The 25,016-nt window shown below is 40.6% G+C and overlaps 3 protein-coding genes across 3 annotated transcripts; 2 read left to right on the forward strand and 1 right to left on the reverse strand.

The window, feature by feature from the left end:
- Positions 1-2,581: 2,581 nt before the first annotated feature.
- Positions 2,582-7,900, forward strand: LOC121409757. The gene has a single exon (XM_041601662.1). It carries the CDS (start codon positions 2,582-2,584, stop codon positions 7,898-7,900), a length of 5,319 nt encoding a protein of 1,772 aa, XP_041457596.1.
- Positions 7,901-10,009: 2,109 nt separating this feature from the next.
- On the forward strand, positions 10,010-17,464 carry LOC121407930. The gene is made up of 2 exons (XM_041599181.1): positions 10,010-16,419; positions 17,314-17,464. The coding sequence occupies exon 1, from the start codon at positions 10,128-10,130 to the stop codon at positions 15,444-15,446; it is 5,319 nt and encodes a 1,772-aa protein (XP_041455115.1). The 5' UTR covers positions 10,010-10,127; the 3' UTR covers positions 15,447-16,419; positions 17,314-17,464.
- A 2,543-nt stretch (positions 17,465-20,007) lies between these two features.
- Positions 20,008-24,607, reverse strand: LOC121409758 (uncharacterized protein K02A2.6-like). The gene has a single exon (XM_041601663.1). It carries the CDS (start codon positions 23,920-23,922, stop codon positions 20,008-20,010), a length of 3,915 nt encoding a protein of 1,304 aa, XP_041457597.1. The 5' UTR covers positions 23,923-24,607.
- Between the last annotated feature and the right edge of the window lie 409 nt (positions 24,608-25,016).

The raw sequence follows: 25,016 nt of genomic DNA on the forward strand, positions 1-25,016 counted from the left end.
TTTCACAAAATTCACCAAAAGGATATGGAAAGAATTTTTTTCAATTCCACTTTTAAAAAAGGCAAAAGCACCTCAAGAACAAGCGCGGTCGTTTTGCTCCCTCGCTTATTTGAGTTTTTTTCAAAAAAGTTTATGCATGCTGTTCCCCCTCCCCCACCCCTGGTGAAAAATTTATGCGTACAGCCATTCTTGAATAAAATATTAATTAAAGAATGATTGTGGATATGACATCATTAGCTTGCCACTACATATCCAACTGATTTACCGAAATAACAGAAAAGCTTTTAATAGGCCTCCTAAATATCCCAACTTTCTGGTTCTGATGAAATTGTCAATGTTGTGATTTTGGCCCATCTCTATCATATTGCAGTCTCTTTTATCATGCAGATTGGATTCTAATCATTTACGTCTGCTTATGACATGACACGATCTACTTTACTAATTTTTCAGCGAGTTACAGGACTATATATACCCCCTTCACACAAAGTTTGATGGACATTATGAAAAAGCTTGTTATGATGTAAAGAAATTATTACTGTGAATATGAAACTACTTTCTGCTGCATGCTTTTTGAATGAAATCTGCATGAATTATAAATTTTCAGATGCCATCGCCGAATTTATATCACCCTCTCTCTATTTCATGTTTAAACTATTCTTGTATCAATGGAAATGTGGAAGACCTTCATCTTAAGCTTATAGAGCATGAAAATAAGGGCTTCAAAAGGAAAGAGGAAGGAAAATCATACAAACAGTGATTGATCAAATCAACCCAACTATATGGAAAGCCGGCATTGTTGTTGCGGCAGATTCCATTAAGTTATCAAATTTATGATGAAATGTAGATTGTTGGTTTATACTTCATGTAGCCAGTTATAAATTCTGTCGTAGTCAATGTTTTTATCTATAATTGAATGTTTCATTATATATTTTTTGCTTTATATAGTTATGCATCCCTCACCCTATCTTTCTCTCTCTCTCTATCTCTCTCTGTATACTTCCTGTCCACTTATACTTTACTGTAATGTAATATAATGTTTATGGTTAGTATGTGCAGTGGTATACCTGCTTGACCAACCCAAGCGCACTAAGTCCATGAAAATCACTTTGGTCAATAGAGAGTCCTTTGTTTCTTGTCTTTGACCATCCACCTTGGGGGATAAGCTTGGGCGTGGAGTGGGGTATGTAAAAGAAAGCCTCAATTGAATAGAAGTCAAGATCAAAGACACACATGCTGTACTGGTGTGCCTGCTTTTAAGATCTCAACATTTTTAGGAAGATTTTCAAGTCTATGTCCTGAGGAAAGTTGTCAAAATCCCAGATAGCCAAAAGTTGGTAAGTTACAAAACTTGTATAACTTTGTAGAATGCATTATTGCTGTTATGACCATATAAAGATTGTGTTGTTTAAGTATTCAAAGTTTATGTAATTTCTGTCTAAAATTCATGCCTGAAATTTGGCACGGTTAATAGCCTTCATGATACTCTAACAGTACTGAACTATATGCATATTGTATTATACTGTCTGTAGCAAGCACAGTGAAGTGAGAGATACTGACAAATCTATGAACCTAATTTGAGTTATACAGATGTATTCCATGTTTATTGAAAGGTTAACTATAACCGAGTAATTTATATACTTATTCATTTATTATTTCTTTTATACGCATATATTTGATGTATTGCACACGGGATTCGAATACAGTTTATAATTATTCCTTATCATATGCATTCATATTAAGTTTAGACCTGAGTTAATATCATTATCATTATTTCATTCAAGATAATTAATCATATTTGAATTGTTCACTAAATATTTATATCTGTATATAATATATATATCAACTGCAAACAAATTACAATTAATTACATTCAATAAGAGTTTGAGTCAAATTCGATCAATAATTTGTGATAACTAGCTGTTCTAACAATATGAACGAAACCTAGAACGTTTTTATTTCCTCTATTTATGATCTCATAAAGTATACAAAAAATAACAGATTTCTGAGGTTTACATTGTCAAAACTTTAAAGAGCTAAGATACATTCTATTGAGAATCCCTGACGATAGAAGCACAGTTAGTCTTAGTTTTAGACTTTATAATGTAGATTTATTTATATATCATTTTGCACTATGTATTTTATTGATGTACTATGTTTTCGTTGCACCCTAAGCTTCATGTCATGATGTTATTGTAAATATGTATATTTTCTTGTCTGTCTCTTGCAGTAAACCACACACGCACGTAAACACCCATACGTGAACACACACATGTTCTCACACGATTGACCACACCCATACACCCGCTTATGATACGTCGCACACAAGGTGCATGTATATATTGAGAATAAACATTCATTCAACTGTACAAGGCGTTGCTTGGATTTATTCTTTGTCGTCGGGTGTCGTTGCTGATGTGCGTTTGAACTTTGTCGATTCTGGGGTTTGATTCTGCAGCTACACCTCAAAGTTTACAACTATTGGACGACCTCAATGTTTACAACTCTTGGACGCCCTCAGAGTTTATAACTTCGGACGTCTTTGACTGTGTGTATCAAGGTGTGAAGAAACGCAGATCTTAAAATGGAAGTTGCTGCCGAGAAGGACGACACAAGGTCGACATCATCGAAGGCAACATCAAGGGCCAGTACAACCGCCAGCACAAGGCTGCGGGAAGCGAGAATAAAGGAGGAGCTTGCAAGGAAAAGACAAGAACAATTGCTCAAAGAACAAGAACTTAGGAAAAAAGAATTCGAACTGAAAGAGGAAATGGATAAAATGAAAGCGGAAAACGAACTGGAAAACGCCAGGGCTGAAGCGGCGTTGTGGCAAGAGGCTGAAAATGAACAATATGTATTAGGAGGTAACAGTAATTTGCCTCTTTCAGGAATGCCTGAGCCTGACATTACTGACATAGATCACAGAACGCAGGCATGGTGCAACCAACAGGCACAAACTCCTGAAGGGGGCAAGGATAATGTAATGAATGTACATGCAAATGATTTTATCCCCAATACAGACAAGGTCGTGGCAGGTGCTCACAAGGAGCAGGCAGGCCATGATGGGGACAAGAAAGGTCCAGCAAATAAGGTGAGTGATCTAGGAATTGCAAATATGCTTGCTATGGCTATGAGTTTGCCCAAACCAGATATTCAACCCTTTTCTGGCAATCCAGTCGATTACTGGAAATTCATGAATACGTTTGAGGTGAACATAGGGGATAAAGTGAATGATGATAGGATGCGCTTAAATTATCTCATACAGTTCTGCACAGGTAAGGCGCGCGATGCCATAGAAAACTGCATCCTTCTGGAACCGAGTGCAGGATATGCGCGTGCAAAGTTAATTCTTCAAGATCAATTCGGTCGCAACTACATTGTCGCCCGCGCTCATGTTGAAAGAGTATTGAAACGGTCACATATACGGTCTAGTGACAGCCAAGCCTTGTGGGATCTGGCAAGGGACATGAGAAGGTGCCAGATCACAACATCTCAGTTAGGGTACACTGCTGACATGAGTACGACAGAAACCTTACTCAAGATACAGGAGCTCTTACCTGTACACCTACAAGGGCAGTGGGCATCAAAGGCTCACTCACTTATGGAACAGGCGGTCATTCCAAATTTCAGTCATATGACTGATTTTGTGGAACAGGCTGCGAAGGTGGCCAGCAATGTCTTTGGTAAGCACATTGGTAGGAGTCAGTCTGGTAAACAGCAGCCAGCAAAATCCTCAACCAAACCAAAAGGTGGTGCAGTTTTTAGCACTGCAAAGGAAGCCCAAACTGCTAAGTGCCCTTGCTGCAGTATGAATGGGCATGGACTAGGTAACTGCGATGACTTCAAAAGGAAATCATCAAATGAGAGGCACTCTCTTGTGAAACAAAAGAAGCTGTGCTTCAACTGCTTGAAACCGTCCCATGCAGCAAAGGAGTGTAAAAACAAGGGCGTTTGCAGAAAAGAAGGATGCGGGAAGAAGCATCACACCTTAATCCATCTGGACTTCCAGCCAAAGGAGGATAAGAATCCTGAACAAGGAGAGCTGCAACTTGGGGCCGGGAAATCGAATGAAGGTAGCTCCCATGCCGTTGGTGGCAGAAGGGCAGTCTCCTTAAGAGTAGTTCCTGTCAGAGTTGTTAATGGAGATAAGGATGTTACGACATGGGCACTCCTTGACAACGGGAGTGACGTATCGCTTTGTGAGCATGGTCTCATACATGAGCTTGGGGTGGTCGGAAGGAACACCTCCTTCAAGCTGACAACTGTGAACACTGCTTCATCTCAAAAGGGGATGGAGGTGTCCTTGTCCATCCAGAGCCTCAATGGCGATGTAGAGTTCGAAATACCTTCGCTATGGACCATCGATAGGTTACCAACTTCACGTCAGAGTATCCCAGTTCAAGAAGACGTGGACAAATGGCCACATCTTCGGGGAATAGAACTCCCAAATGTAGCTGAGAGTGACATAAGGTTACTTATTGGCTCTGATGTCCCTGAAGCATTCTGGGTAGAGGAAGAGCGAAGAGGTAGGAGGAAGGAGCCCTATGCAATTCGGTCTCCACTTGGATGGACAGTCATGGGACCAACAAGTTCCAGGTTCACATCCAGAAAAGGCTCGGTCAATAATGTGACCATTGACAGCCACCTACAGTTTCAGCTGGAAAGGTTCTGGCAGATGGATAAGATGCCAGGAGATGAAGCAGATCAACCTGCTGAGTCCACTGAGGATCGAAGGGCAAAACAGATGATGGAAGACTCTGTTACATTGACTGATGGGCACTATCAGTTGGGGCTGCCATGGCGACGCCAACCTCCCAATCTTCCAAACAACAAATGGCTGGCAGAGTCTCGTCTCAAGTCTCTAAAGAGAAGACTTCAGCGAGACGAGAATCTCCATATGAAGTACTCAAAGACAATGAAGGAGTATTTGTCTAAAGGCCATGCTCAGGAGGTGACAAAGAACTCTGAGCAAAATTTCCCCTTATGGTATCTGCCACACCATCCTGTGACACACCCTATGAAGCCCGAAAAGGTGAGGGTTGTGTTTGATTGCGCAGCAAAGTTTCAAGGAATCTCCTGGAATAACCAGTTGCTAAGTGGTCCTGACCTAACAAACAAGCTTATAGGTGTGCTTATGAGATTCCGCCAGGAGAAGATAGCACTAGTCGCTGACATTGAGGGCATGTTCCATCAGGTCAAGGTGACACCCTCTGATGTTGATGCTCTTAGATTTCTTTGGTGGCCAGATGGTGATTTATCCAAGGAACCAAAGGAATATCAAATGCTGGTGCATTTGTTTGGTGCCACGTCCTCTCCTAGCTGTGCAACATTTGCCCTTAGGAGGACAGTTGAGGACAACAAGGAAGCCTTCAATCCCGATGCTTGTCAGACAGTCAGAGACAACTTTTACGTTGATGACTGTCTCAAGTCTGTTTCTTCCAAAGAAGATGGAAGAAGATTGGTATCTCAGTTGAGAGAGTTATTGCAGCTTGGCGGCTTCAGGCTGACTAAATGGGTCAGCAACGACATGGACGTCTTGTCAGACTTGCCTCAATCTGAACGTGCTGCATCCATTGTAGATTTAGACTTAGATAAAGGCCACATGCCTACAGAGAGGACACTGGGAGTTCTGTGGGATATGGAGACCGATGCTTTCCAATTTAGGGTCTCGACCAAGGATGTACCTCACACAAGACGAGGTATCCTTTCTGCCACAAGTTCCCTTTATGACCCTCTTGGGTTTGTGGCCCCCTTCACTGTCAATGCCAAGATCCTTCTACAGGATCTGTGTGCAAGGGGACTTGGATGGGATGAGCAGGTTGGAGATGAACAATCCAAGGAATGGAACTCGTGGCAGGTTCAATTGTCAGATTTGTCTTCAGTGAAGATTGCTAGATGCTACAAGCTAGACAACTTCGAAAGTCCAGAGTACCACTTACATGTGTTCTCTGATGCCTCAGAGAGGGCATACGCAGCATGTGCCTACTTGCGTGTCACAGATGGCAGCAAGGTTCATGTCACATTTGTCATGGGTAAAACAAGATTAAGCCCAATCAAGAAAATGACAATTCCAAGGCTTGAGTTATCTGCTGCTGTCCTTGCAGTCAAACTTGCCAAGACCATTGAAAGAGAGATTGGGATCCCTCTGAACAGTTTCACCTTCTGGACTGATTCCACTGCTGTTCTTCGTTATATTTCAAACGAGAGCAGACGATTTCAAACCTTTGTTGCTAACAGGGTGGCCAAGATCCAAGAATGCACCAGCAGGGATCAGTGGAGGTATGTTGATACAAGGAATAACCCGGCTGATGATGGTTCCAGAGGAGTTCCAGCAACAATGCTGTCTCGATGGGTGGATGGCCCAGCCTTCTTGAAGAAAGGTGAATCTGAGTGGCCGAGGTGCCCCATTACTCATGAATCAAGGAAGAATTCACTTGATGACGAACTATCAGGAGAAGATCCTGAAGTCAAGAAGAATGTCTTCACAATTACTGCTGAGGACAAAGTCATTGAGCCACTGATTAACAAGTACTCCACATGGGACCGCCTGAAAAGGGCAGTTGCATGGATTTTGCGAGTCAAGGTTCATCTCTATTCCCGTGTCAAGAAAGATGACTCGCACTCATCGACTGGTGATTTGACAGTCCATGAGTTGAAGAAGGCTGAACGAGCACTCATTCAGCATGTACAACGGCAGGCCTTTCCATCTGCCTTTAATGGATCGTCGTCATCAAAGACTTCTCTCAGGAAGTTGAATCCCATTATCAAGGATGGGATGTTAAGAGTAGGAGGGAGACTTGACAGAGCTCCGATTGGAGACGAGGCCAAACACCCTCTCATCTTGCCGAATCATCACCATGTGACACGGTTGCTGATAGAGCACCACCACAAGCAAGTGGGTCATTCTGGTGCAGGGATGACATGGGCATCCCTTAGGTCCAAATATTGGGTCTTAAAGGGAGGCGCAGAAGTCCGAAGGATTCTGGGTCATTGCCTTCAGTGCAAGAGGAGGAATGTGTCTCGCGGAACCCAGTTTATGGCAGATCTACCGAAGGAAAGGGTAACACCAGGGACACCTGTATTCCATAATACAGGTGTAGACTTCTTTGGTCCCTTCTTCATCAAGCAAGGTAGATCCCAGGTGAAGAGGTATGGCTGTATCTTCACATGCATGGCTACAAGGGCTGTGCATCTTGAAGTAGCCAATTCACTTGAGACAGACACATTTATCAATGCTCTCAGGAGGTTTATTAATCGAAGAGGCCAGCCGGCAAAAATATGGAGTGACAACGGATCAAACTTCCGAGGTGCTCAACGCGAGCTAAAGGAAAACTTGGCCCAAGTCAACTCCAAGAAGGTAAACAGATACCTGGCCCAACGAGGAATTGACTGGGAATTTAACCCTCCAGGTGCCAGCCACATGGGTGGCATCTGGGAGCGAGTCATTCGATCCGTCAGAAGGATCTTAGGAATTCTTCTGAAGAATCAAATATTGACGGATGAGGGTTTTATCACTATGATGTCTGAAGTGGAGGCAATCTTGAATTCAAGACCTCTAACTCCTCTGACTTCAGATTCAAACGATCTGGAGCCCCTCACTCCCAACCATCTCCTGTTATACCACAGGAACATGACTGTGCCTCCAGGCATCTTCACAAAAGAAGACTGCCTTCTACGACGAAGATGGAGGCAGGTCCAGTACTTGGCGGACCAATTCTGGAGGAGATGGGTCAGGGAATACCTCCCCATTCCCAACAACGCCAAAAATGGACAAAAGAAGAAATTAACTTCAAGACTGATGATCTGGTCCTCATGGTTGATGACAGTCTCCCACGAGGTCAGTGGCCACTTGGTCGGATATGTGACACCTACCCTGACAAACATGGACGCGTGCGACAAGTAGAGGTGCGCATCGGGCCTAATCAATACAAGAGGCCAATCTCAAAATTATGCTTGCTAGAAGCTGCGAAATAAATTACCATCATCTGAGCTGCAAACTTAAATGTCTCATTCAACCATCATTCAATATATCCTTTGTGTTTTTCCTATTCAAGAACTTGATATTTCAGCAATAATTTATGTTGATGTGGCGGCTCATTGGCAATAGTAAGCAATACTTCACAAGTCCTAAATCAATCACTTTACGTGCACGCAGAATTGTTGAAAAGAAGATTTATTCAATAGGAATCTTATTTCTTTCTTCAGAGTCAAGTTTATATGATAATTCAATAAGGAATTTTTTGTAGTTTATTAAGCTTGATCTTCATTAAAATAACTGCCGCATTTATAAGAATATTCGAAATGAGTCTTTGGTATAGAGCCTCATTTGGGGCCGGGTATGTTGCGGCAGATTCCATTAAGTTATCAAATTTATGATGAAATGTAGATTGTTGGTTTATACTTCATGTAGCCAGTTATAAATTCTGTCGTAGTCAATGTTTTTATCTATAATTGAATGTTTCATTATATATTTTTGCTTTATATAGTTATGCACCCCTCACCCTATCTTTCTCTCTCTCTCTCTATCTCTCTCTGTATACTTCCTGTCCACTTATACTTTACTGTAATGTAATATAATGTTTATGGTTAGTATGTGCAGTGGTATACCTGCTTGACCAACCCAAGCGCACTAAGTCCATGAAAATCACTTTGGTCAATAGAGAGTCCTTTGTTTCTTGTCTTTGACCATCCACCTTGGGGGATAAGCTTGGGCGTGGAGTGGGGTATGTAAAAGAAAGCCTCAATTGAATAGAAGTCAAGATCAAAGACACACATGCTGTACTGGTGTGCCTGCTTTTAAGATCTCAACATTTTTAGGAAGATTTTCAAGTCTATGTCCTGAGGAAAGTTGTCAAAATCCCAGATAGCCAAAAGTTGGTAAGTTACAAAACTTGTATAACTTTGTAGAATGCATTATTGCTGTTATGACCATATAAAGATTGTGTTGTTTAAGTATTCAAAGTTTATGTAATTTCTGTCTAAAATTCATGCCTGAAATTTGGCACGGTTAATAGCCTTCATGATACTCTAACAGTACTGAACTATATGCATATTGTATTATACTGTCTGTAGCAAGCACAGTGAAGTGAGAGATACTGACAAATCTATGAACCTAATTTGAGTTATACAGATGTATTCCATGTTTATTGAAAGGTTAACTATAACCGAGTAATTTATATACTTATTCATTTATTATTTCTTTTATACGCATATATTTGATGTATTGCACACGGGATTCGAATACAGTTTATAATTATTCCTTATCATATGCATTCATATTAAGTTTAGACCTGAGTTAATATCATTATCATTATTTCATTCAAGATAATTAATCATATTTGAATTGTTCACTAAATATTTATATCTGTATATAATATATATATCAACTGCAAACAAATTACAATTAATTACATTCAATAAGAGTTTGAGTCAAATTCGATCAATAATTTGTGATAACTAGCTGTTCTAACAATATGAACGAAACCTAGAACGTTTTTATTTCCTCTATTTATGATCTCATAAAGTATACAAAAAATAACAGATTTCTGAGGTTTACATTGTCAAAACTTTAAAGAGCTAAGATACATTCTATTGAGAATCCCTGACGATAGAAGCACAGTTAGTCTTAGTTTTAGACTTTATAATGTAGATTTATTTATATATCATTTTGCACTATGTATTTTATTGATGTACTATGTTTTCGTTGCACCCTAAGCTTCATGTCATGATGTTATTGTAAATATGTATATTTTCTTGTCTGTCTCTTGCAGTAAACCACACACACACACGCACGTACACACCCATACGTGAACACACACATGTTCTCACACGATTGACCACACCCATACACCCGCTTATGATACGTCGCACACAAGGTGCATGTATATATTGAGAATAAACATTCATTCAACTGTACAAGGCGTTGCTTGGATTTATTCTTTGTCGTCGGGTGTCGTTGCTGATGTGCGTTTGAACTTTGTCGATTCTGGGGTTTGATTCTGCAGCTACACCTCAAAGTTTACAACTATTGGACGACCCCAATGTTTACAACTCTTGGACGCCCTCAGAGTTTATAACTTCGGACGTCTTTGACTGTGTGTATCAAGGTGTGAAGAAACGCAGATCTTAAAATGGAAGTTGCTGCCGAGAAGGACGACACAAGGTCGACATCATCGAAGGCAACATCAAGGGCCAGTACAACCGCCAGCACAAGGCTGCGGGAAGCGAGAATAAAGGAGGAGCTTGCAAGGAAAAGACAAGAACAATTGCTCAAAGAACAAGAACTTAGGAAAAAAGAATTCGAACTGAAAGAGGAAATGGATAAAATGAAAGCGGAAAACGAACTGGAAAACGCCAGGGCTGAAGCGGCGTTGTGGCAAGAGGCTGAAAATGAACAATATGTATTAGGAGGTAACAGTAATTTGCCTCTTTCAGGAATGCCTGAGCCTGACATTACTGACATAGATCACAGAACGCAGGCATGGTGCAACCAACAGGCACAAACTCCTGAAGGGGGCAAGGATAATGTAATGAATGTACATGCAAATGATTTTATCCCCAATACAGACAAGGTCGTGGCAGGTGCTCACAAGGAGCAGGCAGGCCATGATGGGGACAAGAAAGGTCCAGCAAATAAGGTGAGTGATCTAGGAATTGCAAATATGCTTGCTATGGCTATGAGTTTGCCCAAACCAGATATACAACCCTTTTCTGGCAATCCAGTCGATTACTGGAAATTCATGAATACGTTTGAGGTGAACATAGGGGATAAAGTGAATGATGATAGGATGCGCTTAAATTATCTCATACAGTTCTGCACAGGTAAGGCGCGCGATGCCATAGAAAACTGCATCCTTCTGGAACCGAGTGCAGGATATGCGCGTGCAAAGTTAATTCTTCAAGATCAATTCGGTCGCAACTACATTGTCGCCCGCGCTCATGTTGAAAGAGTATTGAAACGGTCACATATACGGTCTAGTGACAGCCAAGCCTTGTGGGATCTGGCAAGGGACATGAGAAGGTGCCAGATCACAACATCTCAGTTAGGGTACACTGCTGACATGAGTACGACAGAAACCTTACTCAAGATACAGGAGCTCTTACCTGTACACCTACAAGGGCAGTGGGCATCAAAGGCTCACTCACTTATGGAACAGGCGGTCATTCCAAATTTCAGTCATATGACTGATTTTGTGGAACAGGCTGCGAAGGTGGCCAGCAATGTCTTTGGTAAGCACATTGGTAGGAGTCAGTCTGGTAAACAGCAGCCAGCAAAATCCTCAACCAAACCAAAAGGTGGTGCAGTTTTTAGCACTGCAAAGGAAGCCCAAACTGCTAAGTGCCCTTGCTGCAGTATGAATGGGCATGGACTAGGTAACTGCGATGACTTCAAAAGGAAATCATCAAATGAGAGGCACTCTCTTGTGAAACAAAAGAAGCTGTGCTTCAACTGCTTGAAACCGTCCCATGCAGCAAAGGAGTGTAAAAACAAGGGCGTTTGCAGAAAAGAAGGATGCGGGAAGAAGCATCACACCTTAATCCATCTGGACTTCCAGCCAAAGGAGGATAAGAATCCTGAACAAGGAGAGCTGCAACTTGGGGCCGGGAAATCGAATGAAGGTAGCTCCCATGCCGTTGGTGGCAGAAGGGCAGTCTCCTTAAGAGTAGTTCCTGTCAGAGTTGTTAATGGAGATAAGGATGTTACGACATGGGCACTCCTTGACAACGGGAGTGACGTATCGCTTTGTGAGCATGGTCTCATACATGAGCTTGGGGTGGTCGGAAGGAACACCTCCTTCAAGCTGACAACTGTGAACACTGCTTCATCTCAAAAGGGGATGGAGGTGTCCTTGTCCATCCAGAGCCTCAATGGCGATGTAGAGTTCGAAATACCTTCGCTATGGACCATCGATAGGTTACCAACTTCACGTCAGAGTATCCCAGTTCAAGAAGACGTGGACAAATGGCCACATCTTCGGGGAATAGAACTCCCAAATGTAGCTGAGAGTGACATAAGGTTACTTATTGGCTCTGATGTCCCTGAAGCATTCTGGGTAGAGGAAGAGCGAAGAGGTAGGAGGAAGGAGCCCTATGCAATTCGGTCTCCACTTGGATGGACAGTCATGGGACCAACAAGTTCCAGGTTCACATCCAGAAAAGGCTCGGTCAATAATGTGACCATTGACAGCCACCTACAGTTTCAGCTGGAAAGGTTCTGGCAGATGGATAAGATGCCAGGAGATGAAGCAGATCAACCTGCTGAGTCCACTGAGGATCGAAGGGCAAAACAGATGATGGAAGACTCTGTTACATTGACTGATGGGCACTATCAGTTGGGGCTGCCATGGCGACGCCAACCTCCCAATCTTCCAAACAACAAATGGCTGGCAGAGTCTCGTCTCAAGTCTCTAAAGAGAAGACTTCAGCGAGACGAGAATCTCCATATGAAGTACTCAAAGACAATGAAGGAGTATTTGTCTAAAGGCCATGCTCAGGAGGTGACAAAGAACTCTGAGCAAAATTTCCCCTTATGGTATCTGCCACACCATCCTGTGACACACCCTATGAAGCCCGAAAAGGTGAGGGTTGTGTTTGATTGCGCAGCAAAGTTTCAAGGAATCTCCTTGAATAACCAGTTGCTAAGTGGTCCTGACCTAACAAACAAGCTTATAGGTGTGCTTATGAGATTCCGCCAGGAGAAGATAGCACTAGTCGCTGACATTGAGGGCATGTTCCATCAGGTCAAGGTGACACCCTCTGATGTTGATGCTCTTAGATTTCTTTGGTGGCCAGATGGTGATTTATCCAAGGAACCAAAGGAATATCAAATGCTGGTGCATTTGTTTGGTGCCACGTCCTCTCCTAGCTGTGCAACATTTGCCCTTAGGAGGACAGTTGAGGACAACAAGGAAGCCTTCAATCCCGATGCTTGTCAGACAGTCAGAGACAACTTTTACGTTGATGACTGTCTCAAGTCTGTTTCTTCCAAAGAAGATGGAAGAAGATTGGTATCTCAGTTGAGAGAGTTATTGCAGCTTGGCGGCTTCAGGCTGACTAAATGGGTCAGCAACGACATGGACGTCTTGTCAGACTTGCCTCAATCTGAACGTGCTGCATCCATTGTAGATTTAGACTTAGATAAAGGCCACATGCCTACAGAGAGGACACTGGGAGTTCTGTGGGATATGGAGACCGATGCTTTCCAATTTAGGGTCTCGACCAAGGATGTACCTCACACAAGACGAGGTATCCTTTCTGCCACAAGTTCCCTTTATGACCCTCTTGGGTTTGTGGCCCCCTTCACTGTCAATGCCAAGATCCTTCTACAGGATCTGTGTGCAAGGGGACTTGGATGGGATGAGCAGGTTGGAGATGAACAATCCAAGGAATGGAACTCGTGGCAGGTTCAATTGTCAGATTTGTCTTCAGTGAAGATTGCTAGATGCTACAAGCTAGACAACTTCGAAAGTCCAGAGTACCACTTACATGTGTTCTCTGATGCCTCAGAGAGGGCATACGCAGCATGTGCCTACTTGCGTGTCACAGATGGCAGCAAGGTTCATGTCACATTTGTCATGGGTAAAACAAGATTAAGCCCAATCAAGAAAATGACAATTCCAAGGCTTGAGTTATCTGCTGCTGTCCTTGCAGTCAAACTTGCCAAGACCATTGAAAGAGAGATTGGGATCCCTCTGAACAGTTTCACCTTCTGGACTGATTCCACTGCTGTTCTTCGTTATATTTCAAACGAGAGCAGACGATTTCAAACCTTTGTTGCTAACAGGGTGGCCAAGATCCAAGAATGCACCAGCAGGGATCAGTGGAGGTATGTTGATACAAGGAATAACCCGGCTGATGATGGTTCCAGAGGAGTTCCAGCAACAATGCTGTCTCGATGGGTGGATGGCCCAGCCTTCTTGAAGAAAGGTGAATCTGAGTGGCCGAGGTGCCCCATTACTCATGAATCAAGGAAGAATTCACTTGATGACGAACTATCAGGAGAAGACCCCGAAGTCAAGAAGAATGTCTTCACAATTACTGCTGAGGACAAAGTCATTGAGCCACTGATTAACAAGTACTCCACATGGGACCGCCTGAAAAGGGCAGTTGCATGGATTTTGCGAGTCAAGGTTCATCTCTATTCCCGTGTCAAGAAAGATGACTCGCACTCATCGACTGGTGATTTGACAGTCCATGAGTTGAAGAAGGCTGAACGAGCACTCATTCAGCATGTACAACGGCAGGCCTTTCCATCTGCCTTTAATGGATCGTCGTCATCAAAGACTTCTCTCAGGAAGTTGAATCCCATTATCAAGGATGGGATGTTAAGAGTAGGAGGGAGACTTGACAGAGCTCCGATTGGAGACGAGGCCAAACACCCTCTCATCTTGCCAAATCATCACCATGTGACACGGTTGCTGATAGAGCACCACCACAAGCAAGTGGGTCATTCTGGTGCAGGGATGACATGGGCATCCCTTAGGTCCAAATATTGGGTCTTAAAGGGAGGCGCAGAAGTCCGAAGGATTCTGGGTCATTGCCTTCAGTGCAAGAGGAGGAATGTGTCTCGCGGAACCCAGTTTATGGCAGATCTACCGAAGGAAAGGGTAACACCAGGGACACCTGTATTCCATAATACAGGTGTAGACTTCTTTGGTCCCTTCTTCATCAAGCAAGGTAGATCCCAGGTGAAGAGGTATGGCTGTATCTTCACATGCATGGCTACAAGAGCTGTGCATCTTGAAGTAGCCAATTCACTTGAGACAGACACATTTATCAATGCTCTCAGGAGGTTTATTAATCGAAGAGGCCAGCCGGCAAAAATATGGAGTGACAACGGATCAAACTTCCGAGGTGCTCAACGCGAGCTAAAGGAAAACTTGGCCCAAGTCAACTCCAAGAAGGTAAACAGATACCTGGCCCAACGAGGAATTGACTGGGAATTTAACCCTCCAGGTGCCAGCCACATGGGTGGCATCTGGGAGCGAGTCATTCGATCCGTCAGAAGGATCTTAGGAATTCTTCTGAAGAATCAAATATTGACGGATGAGGGTTTTATCACTATGATGTCTGAAGTGGAGGCAATCTTGAATTCAAGACCTCTAACTCCTCTGACTTCAGATTCAAACGATCTGGAGCCCCTCACTCCCAACCATCTCCTGTTATACCACAGGAACATGACTGTGCCTCCAGGCATCTTCACAAAAGAAGACTGCCTTCTACGACGAAGATGGAGGCAGGTCCAGTACTTGGCGGACCAATTCTGGAGGAGATGGGTCAGGGAATACCTCCCCATTCCCAACAACGCCAAAAATGGACAAAAGAAGAAATTAACTTCAAGACTGATGATCTGGTCCTCATGGTTGATGACAGTCTCCCACGAGGTCAGTGGCCACTTGGTCGGATATGTGACACCTACCCTGACAAACATGGACGCGTGCGACAAGTAGAGGTGCGCATCGGGCCTAATCAATACAAGAGGCCAATCTCAAAATTATGCTTGCTAGAAGCTGCGAAATAAATTACCATCATCTGAGCTGCAAACTTAAATGTCTCATTCAACCATCATTCAATATATCCTTTGTGTTTTTCCTATTCAAGAACTTGATATTTCAGCAATAATTTATGTTGATGTGGCGGCTCATTGGCAATAGTAAGCAATACTTCACAAGTCCTAAATCAATCACTTTATGTGCACGCAGAATTGTTGAAAAGAAGATTTATTCAATAGGAATCTTATTTCTTTCTTCAGAGTCAAGTTTATATGATAATTCAATAAGGAGTTTTTTGTAGTTTATTAAGCTTGATCTTCATTAAAATAACTGCCGCATTTATAAGAATATCCGAAATGAGTCTTTGGTATAGAGCCTCATTTGGGGCCGGGTATGTTGCGGCAGATTCCATTAAGTTATCAAATTTATGATGAAATGTAGATTGTTGGTTTATACTTCATGTAGCCAGTTATAAATTCTGTCGTAGTCAATGTTTTTATCTATAATTGAATGTTTCATTATATATTTTTTGCTTTATATAGTTATGCATCCCTCACCCTATCTTTCTCTCTCTCTCTATCTCTCTCTGTATACTTCCTGTCCACTTATACTTTACTGTAATGTAATATAATGTTTATGGTTAGTATGTGCAGTGGTATACCTGCTTGACCAACCCAAGCGCACTAAGTCCATGAAAATCACTTTGGTCAATAGAGAGTCCTTTGTTTCTTGTCTTTGACCATCCACCTTGGGGGATAAGCTTGGGCGTGGAGTGGGGTATGTAAAAGAAAGCCTCAATTGAATAGAAGTCAAGATCAAAGACACACATGCTGTACTGGTGTGCCTGCTTTTAAGATCTCAACATTTTTAGGAAGATTTTCAAGTCTATGTCCTGAGGAAAGTTGTCAAAATCCCAGATAGCCAAAAGTTGGTAAGTTACAAAACTTGTATAACTTTGTAGAATGCATTATTGCTGTTATGACCATATAAAGATTGTGTTGTTTAAGTATTCAAAGTTTATGTAATTTCTGTCTAAAATTCATGCCTGAAATTTGGCACGGTTAATAGCCTTCATGATACTCTAACAGTACTGAACTATATGCATATTGTATTATACTGTCTGTAGCAAGCACAGTGAAGTGAGAGATACTGACAAATCTATGAACCTAATTTGAGTTATACAGATGTATTCCATGTTTATTGAAAGGTTAACTATAACCGAGTAATTTATATACTTATTCATTTATTATTTCTTTTATACGCATATATTTGATGTATTGCACACGGGATTCGAATACAGTTTATAATTATTCCTTATCATATGCATTCATATTAAGTTTAGACCTGAGTTAATATCATTATCATTATTTCATTCAAGATAATTAATCATATTTGAATTGTTCACTAAATATTTATATCTGTATATAGTATATATATCAACTGCAAACAAATTACAATTAATTACATTCAATAAGAGTTTGAGTCAAATTCGATCAATAATTTGTGATAACTAGCTGTTCTAACAATATGAACGAAACCTAATAACGTTTTTATTTCCTCTATTTATGATCTCATAAAGTATACAAAAAATAACAGATTTCTGAGGTTTACATTGTCAAAACTTTAAAGAGCTAAGATACATTCTATTGAGAATCCCTGACGATAGAAGCACAGTTAGTCTTAGTTTTAGACTTTATAATGTAGATTTATTTATATATCATTTTGCACTATGTATTTTATTGATGTACTATGTTTTCGTTGCACCCTAAGCTTCATGTCATGATGTTATTGTAAATATGTATATTTTCTTGTCTGTCTCTTGCAGTAAACCACACACACACACACACACGCACGTACACACCCATACGTGAACACACACATGTTCTCACACGATTGACCACACCCATACACCCGCTTATGATACGTCGCACACAAGGTGCATGTATATATTGAGAATAAACATTCATTCAACTGTACAAGGCGTTGCTTGGATTTATTCTTTGTCGTCGGGTGTCGTTGCTGATGTGCGTTTGAACTTTGTCGATTCTGGGGTTTGATTCTGCAGCTACAATTGTTAACATCTAAATTGCATGTTTTATTCAAAATATTTTCTAGATATGGTATAATCACATTTTTTTCTTTAAATTTCAGCGTGCTTCTCTTTTTTGACAAAAGACATTGTGCAAATTCCGTGAAGAAAAATAGTTAAATTGATGGGTTTCCTGGGGGATTATACTTGGCTTGATTGGATCAATCGTAACTCTTTCTTAGACGGAGCCCAGTACTGGTATCTTCCTAAATGACTCCAGGGGCGGATCCAGCTTTCGCCAATAGGGGGGGGGGGGGGCCGAAAAATATTTTCAACATTTTTCTCGATTGGCCGCTATAATCTGATTTTTTTTGGGGGGGGGTTCAGGGGGTAGTTCTAACTAAAGACTGAAGTCTTATAAACAAGATGAGGTATCTCATGTGGTCTTAATATATAATGCGAGCGCGAAGGGCGAGCTAAAATTCTTTGAAATTTTATGTCCTTAGAACTGAAGATTCTGAGCAGTTTTTATAATCATGAACAAAGATAAGTATCCAATTAAACAATGCGAGCGCGAAGCGCGAGCCGAAATTTTATTAAAGTAACGTGAAAAGGGACTCAATTAGGACTGTTTTTTGTGATTAATGAAGAGGATACAAATATCACCCATTACATAATGAGAGTGCAAAGCGCAAGCTCAAAATTTTTTGATATTCCGACCTGAAAGCTGGACAGTCTAAGCGCGTTTTTATTTCAATAAACAACAAGCTGTGTGTCTCAAACAATTAAATGCGAGCGCGAAGTACGAGCTTAATTCTTTTATATACTGACATAATAAAGAAGCATTTTGACAAATTTTGGAAAGAATATCCAAACAGGATAGGTATCTCACAAATCAAACAATGCGAGCGCGCAGCGTGAGCTGAAAATTTTGACATAACAATTTGTGTAAATCAAACAAAATAATGAAAGCTTGATGTGCGGGCTAAAATATTGTGTGCAAATTGATTTCAGAACTGGATATATGAAGTGTCATTTAATCCTCTTAAATGGGATTCATTAAACAGGCAATGCGAGCGCGAAGCGCGAGCGATTTTTTTTTAATACAAAGTCTATTTTTTCATTTCTTTCCCTCATCTTTTTCTTGTTTCCTTTCGGGGTCGGGCCGGCCGTTCCACTGACGCTGTAAATTGCACATCATGGGTATAAAACCTCTTTCTTACATTTCTTTCTGTTTTTCGTAGTTACTATTAAGATAAAGAGTACACTTTTTTCTGCAGGTTGTCAAAAAATAGGGGGGCCGGCTCGGCCCCCTCCTGGATCCGCGCCTGGACTCATGCGAGCGAGAAGCCCGATCTTGTTTTTTTAATATTCCGACTTGAAACTTTGGACTGTACTATTTACCTCTTTTACCTCTTCCTAAACAAATTAATAATGCGAAAGTGGGAGCTGAAATCTTTGATTTAGGCCTACTGACCCGCATAAGAACATTTTGAGCACTGTTATGAGAAGGAAACCCCTTTTCGTAAAAAGAAAATCTAATTTAAAAAAGAGATATTTAGATTTCCAAAATTTCCTTTTATCTGGAGCTGAAATCTTTAATTTAGGCCTACTGACCCACAAAAGAACATTTTAAGCACTGTTGTCAGCCTTTTATCAGGGACTCAGTTTTATTATTATGAGGGGAGCAATCCCGGGGAGCATTGAAAAGCTCTCCTTAAATTGTTAAGGGGATCCATAGGGGAGCACTGCAAAAAGCCTTTCTTTGACATTAAAGGGGAGCTCTTTTTTTCGATTTCAAAATGGATGGTGGAACGTACACTAAGTTACATCCCACAACTGGTTAGAACTTAGGTTATATAAATCAAAAGTCCAGTAGGCAGTTCTTTAAACGTATATACAACAGACATTTATTAGTTGAGATGCAACAACCGAAATCACTACTGCGTCATCTTGACAGCAGCCATAACTTTCTCCATGCAAGTATAGTCACGTGTAATAACAAAGTATAGTCTACGCTTGCAGACCTTTATCAATTATCACCACACCTCCCTTTCTTTAAAGAGGTTTATATACACATATATAATACTTCTTAAACTACAGAGTGACAGGGTGGACTACCTGTACACTTACTGACAGTACTAGGGGATTATTCTGCCCCTTAAAGCTGGAGTACTGTCGCTGTCAAATATTTTAACATGCAACATTACAGTTCATATATATTTCATTTTTGCTGTTTGTATGATGCGACAATTCGTTGAACCGGTAGAGACATCTGTTGAGTTGAGTTTTGTGATAGCGATAAATTCAATCCCGTATTGCTGATTAACTTTAACATGCAAATTTATATCATGCACATGCAATCATGCAGTTATCATGGGGTTGTATTAGAGTTCAAACCATTTACAGTTTCAAAGTTATTTTTGAACTCATGTGGCTATTTACAAAACGAAACGCGAATGTTTTTCTGTTTAGTTCGCTTTCCTCTTTTTACAAGTTTAAACGATCTGGCGGTTTAACGACTCGTCCGCTTCTGGTTGTTCGGGATGGTGACGAAGATGCGCGAACATCAGATGCTGGTTCCGCTTCTGCGCTGTCATCTAGCTCGAAGTCATCCTGTGTTGGTAATGGAATAGACTCGGCTTGGTGTCTGGGATCTGGCCTGAGGTGACGTCTGTTTCTGCGACGTATCTCGCCTGTGGCTGTTTCAATTTGGTATGATCTGTTATGATTATTGACAGACTTTATGATACCATGTTGTGACCAGGTATTAGTTTTCATGTCTTGGAGTATCACATGATCTCCAGGTTTTAGCTTTGGCAAGTCTTGAGCATGTTTATCGAATCGCTCTTTTTGTTTCACCTTCTGCTCATCCTTTCTTCCCCTCACAGATTTAGTATCAATCTGTTGGTTATTGAGCAATGTATCAAGCATGGGAAGGTTTGACCTAATCTGACGATTGTACAGAAGTTCTGCTGGAGATTTTCCGCATGCTATTGGTGAACTTCGATAGACTTGTAAAGCTCTGTGGATATCTTGTCCACTGTGTTGTGACTTCAGTATGAGATTTTTGACAATCTTCACAGCATTTTCTGCGAGGCCATTTGATTGTGGATAATGTGGACTTGATGTGGTATGGTGAAAATCCCATTCTTTTGCAAAGCTTTTGAATTCTTGGCTTGCAAATTGAGGACCATTATCCGACATCAGTTCACATGGTGTACCATGACGAGCAAATATTGCTTTCATGTGATTAATCACGGCCTTGCTTGTAGTTGAAGTCAAAGTACATACTTCAATGAATTGTGAGTAGTAGTCAACGACGACCATATATTCTCTTTTGTTCAAAGTGAATAGATCTACTGCAATTTTTTCCCAAGGACGATTAGGCACGGCATGTGGATTTAGGCTTTCAGCCTGTTGTTTTGGTTTGTACATTAGGCATGAAGTACAATTTTGGACCATTTCAGTGATGTCTGCATTGATTCTTGGCCAATAGATTACTTCCCTAGCACGTTTCTTACATTTCTCAATACCTAAGTGACCTTCGTGTACTTGGTTTAGTATGTATTGTCTCATGGAAGTTGGAATTACTATTTTAGAACCTTTGAATATGATTCCATCTGCTTCAGAGAGTTCACTTCGAATGTTCCAGTACTGTTTTATTCTAGCTGGACATTGTTGCTTACTTTCTGGCCAACCATTTCTGATAGTGGCTAGCAACTCTTGAAGCTCTACATCTTTTTTGGTCTCTTCAACAATTTCTTGTCTTTTGTTTGATGTTACTGGCATTGCTTGTACTATCATATCTACATAGACTCTGATATCTTCTTCAGTTTCTACATTCAATTCTGCTTTTTGATCTACTGCTCGTGACAGTGTATCGGCAGTGAACATGTACTTTCCAGGTGTATATGACACTTTGAGATCATATCTCTGTACTCTGATTAGTAATCTTTGAATGCGTAAAGGACAATCTGCCAATGACTTAACAAACAATGGGATAAGTGGCTTGTGATCTGTTTCAACTTTTATCTTTTGACCATAGATATATTGATGAAATTTTTCACATCCGTAAGTGATAGCTAAGAGTTCTTTTTCTATCTGAGCGTAACGTGTTTCTGCATCAGTCATAGCTCTTGATGCGTAAGCTATTGGATGCCAATTTTGTTCATGTTGCTGTAGGAGAACTGCTCCTAGTCCATTTTTTGAAGCATCAGCTGATATCTTAGTGGGTTTTGTAGAGTCATAGAAATGAAGCACTGGTTGACTCATTAGAGTTTCTTTCAACTCGCACCATGCTTTTTCTTGTTCATTTTCCCACATCCACTCTACTTTCTTGTCAAGCAAAATACGTAGAGGTGCTGACCTTGTTGATAGGTTTGGAATGAATTTTGCTTGGTAGTTTATCATCCCCAAGAACCTTTGTATGTCCTGTTTACAGGTTGGTCTTGCCATGTTTCTGATGGCAGCCACCTTTTTAGGATCTGGTCTGACTCCATCTTGGCTGATTAAGTCACCAATGAAAGTCATCTGGTTCACATTGAACTCACACTTGTCTCGATTGAGTTTCAAGTTTGATTGTTGTGCGATGTCTAGAACTTTTCTCAGACGATCGTCATGCTCTTCTTGAGTGCTTCCCCATACCACTATGTCATCCATCATGGTATTGACACCAGGTATATCTACGAACAAGTTATGTATTATCTTGTGAAATACTTCAGGAGCACTGCAGATACCAAAAGGTAGTCTCAAGAATCTATATCTTCCATACGGAGTGATAAATGTACAAAGCTTGGAACTATCTTCATCTAGTTGAATTTGCCAAAAACCACTTGATGCATCTAATTTACTGAAATACTTGGCTCCAGCAAACTGAGAGGTTATTTCAGCTCTAGAAGGCAATTTATAGTGTTCTCGTTTGATTGCTCGATTAAGATCACGTGGATCTAGACAGACTCTGAGTTGACCATTCTTTTTCTTGACTACAACAAGAGAAGACACCCAATCTGTCGGTTCATCAACCTGTTTGATTACATTCATGTTTTCCATCTTATCTAGTTCCTCTTTTAGTTTCTTTTGAAGTGGAAATGGAACTTTGCGACATGCATGTTGAACTGGTTGTGCATTGTCTTTCAATGTAATGTGATGTTTGCCTGGAAGACATCCTAATCCTACAAATACATTGTCATAATCTTGCACTACAGTTTTGCCTGTTTTTATCTCTGTTTGTTTATCAACATGATAGACGCGTTTTACTAGATACAAGTCTTCACTCGTTCTGAGACCTAGCAATGGTTGACGATTTCCAGGAATGATGAAACATTGAACACTGTGTTTAATTCCTTTGTACTCCATTTGGACATAACAACGACCTTTTACTGGAATGTTAGTCTCATAGTAACCTGTTAACTTCACTTTGGCTTTTTGTAGTTTTGGTTTCGGTTTCAGTTTGTGATAGATTGTTTCAGGGAGAGTGTTAGCTTGAGCTCCAGTATCTATCTTGAACTCAACTAGCTCATTATTGACTCTCAAATTGACTTTCCACTCTTCCTTTGATTCATGTTCCTGTGAATCAACTGAACAAATCATGAAACCATCTGAATCTACCTTTAAGTGTTGCAATTCATTGACTTTTGCTACTGGGGTACGACAACACTTAGCAAAATGATTTTGCTTACCGCACTTTTTACATGTTTTACCTTGTGCAGGACATTTTTCTTTGGTATGTCTATTACCACATCTTGTACATGTTTTATTGTTAGTACGATCTTGAGGTTTTGTTTGTCTTGTTTGGTTTGACTTTTTACCAGAAGATTTCTTATTCTTGCTGAGAGAATCAACCGGAATTGAGGCATTTTCTCCGGAGGAACTCAACGCTTGGGCCTGCGTTCGAGTTTGTTCAGCCACCCGACAAACTTGCAACGTTTTATCCAATGTGAGATCATCTAGCCTCAACAAATGCTCTCTTAGACCATCATCTAAGATACCACAGATAATTCTGTCCCGTATAAGACTCTCTTTCAACGAAGAAAACTCACACGACTGTGCACGACTCCGTAATTCAGTTGCATACTGATCAACACTCTCATGCTCTAATTGTGATCTTGTGAAAAATCTATGTCTCTCATACGTTAGATTACGTTTTGGCATGCAATATTCCTCAAATTTGTCCAACACTTTCTCAAGCTTCATGCTCTCATCCTCGGCAAATACAAATGTATTATACAATTCCAAGGCAGCATCACCAATTACGTGTAGAAGCATTGATGTTTGTGACTTGTCATCTTTTTCTGACATTCCTGAGGCAACATTGTATAGAGTGAATTTTTGTTTGAATCTTTTCCAATTCTCGGAAATATTTCCCTTTAAGTCAAGTGGAGGAGGTTGACTTAGATTTGTCATTTTGTCTGTTGTTGTCTTTGTTTCTGTGTATCGTTAATGTTAGTAACTTTGTCTTACTTTTTTAGTTTAGTAACTTTAACATACCAATATCACTTGTGCATATACTCATGAACAGTATAATAATTAGCAAGTATTTGTATCTTTCCAACAATTATGTTTGCTCAATTATTACTACTCTCACTGAGATATAATGTTCATGTCCCATAAACGTCACGCTAACTGTCCGTCATACTGGAATTTGGCCAGGCACATTCATGCACTCCAAATCCATACAACGACATAGCCAACTTCTATGGACATAACATCACACATATAGCAATGGTCATTCACTGATACACATGAATACAATAAGCTCTTTGTCTTTCACCATCTCTCTCCTCACGGGGGTTAGGGAGAAAATGGAATGAACTGGCCTGATTTCAATGATTCCTCCATCTCAAAGCTCGGTGGGTTACTCAGCATAATAATGCAGGATCTGACACCATGGTTGGAACTTAGGTTATATAAATCAAAAGTCCAGTAGGCAGTTCTTTAAACGTATATACAACAGACATTTATTAGTTGAGATGCAACAACCGAAATCACTACTGCGTCATCTTGACAGCAGCCATAACTTTCTCCATGCAAGTATAGTCACGTGTAATAACAAAGTATAGTCTACGCTTGCAGACCTTTATCAATTATCACCACAACAACCAAAGGAGACAAACAATCAGATATACATGTAGATCTATATGCAATATTTATCTCATTGAACTTTTTAATGTCATTCTTGCAAGTGTGTTTTTGCTTATAATATAAATGTGTGTTATTTACAAAACCTTGACAAAGAATGAGGTTTTCAAGGTTGATACAGTTTGATCATATTAAAAATACATCAGATTTACTTTCATTTATACTTTTTGCTGACGACTCTAATATTTTCTTTTCCCATGATGATATTAACCAACTCGTTAGAATCGTAAATTCTGAACTAACAAATGTTACAGATTGGATCAAGGCCAACAAACTTTCAATCACCAGAAGACAAACTACATGCTTTTTAGTAATAAAATCAATACTCTACCAGACATAATTTTCTTTGATAATTTTGT

The sequence above is a fragment of the Lytechinus variegatus genome, chromosome 2 (assembly GCF_018143015.1).
Source record: "Lytechinus variegatus isolate NC3 chromosome 2, Lvar_3.0, whole genome shotgun sequence".
Classification (NCBI taxonomy): domain Eukaryota; kingdom Metazoa; phylum Echinodermata; class Echinoidea; order Temnopleuroida; family Toxopneustidae; genus Lytechinus; species Lytechinus variegatus.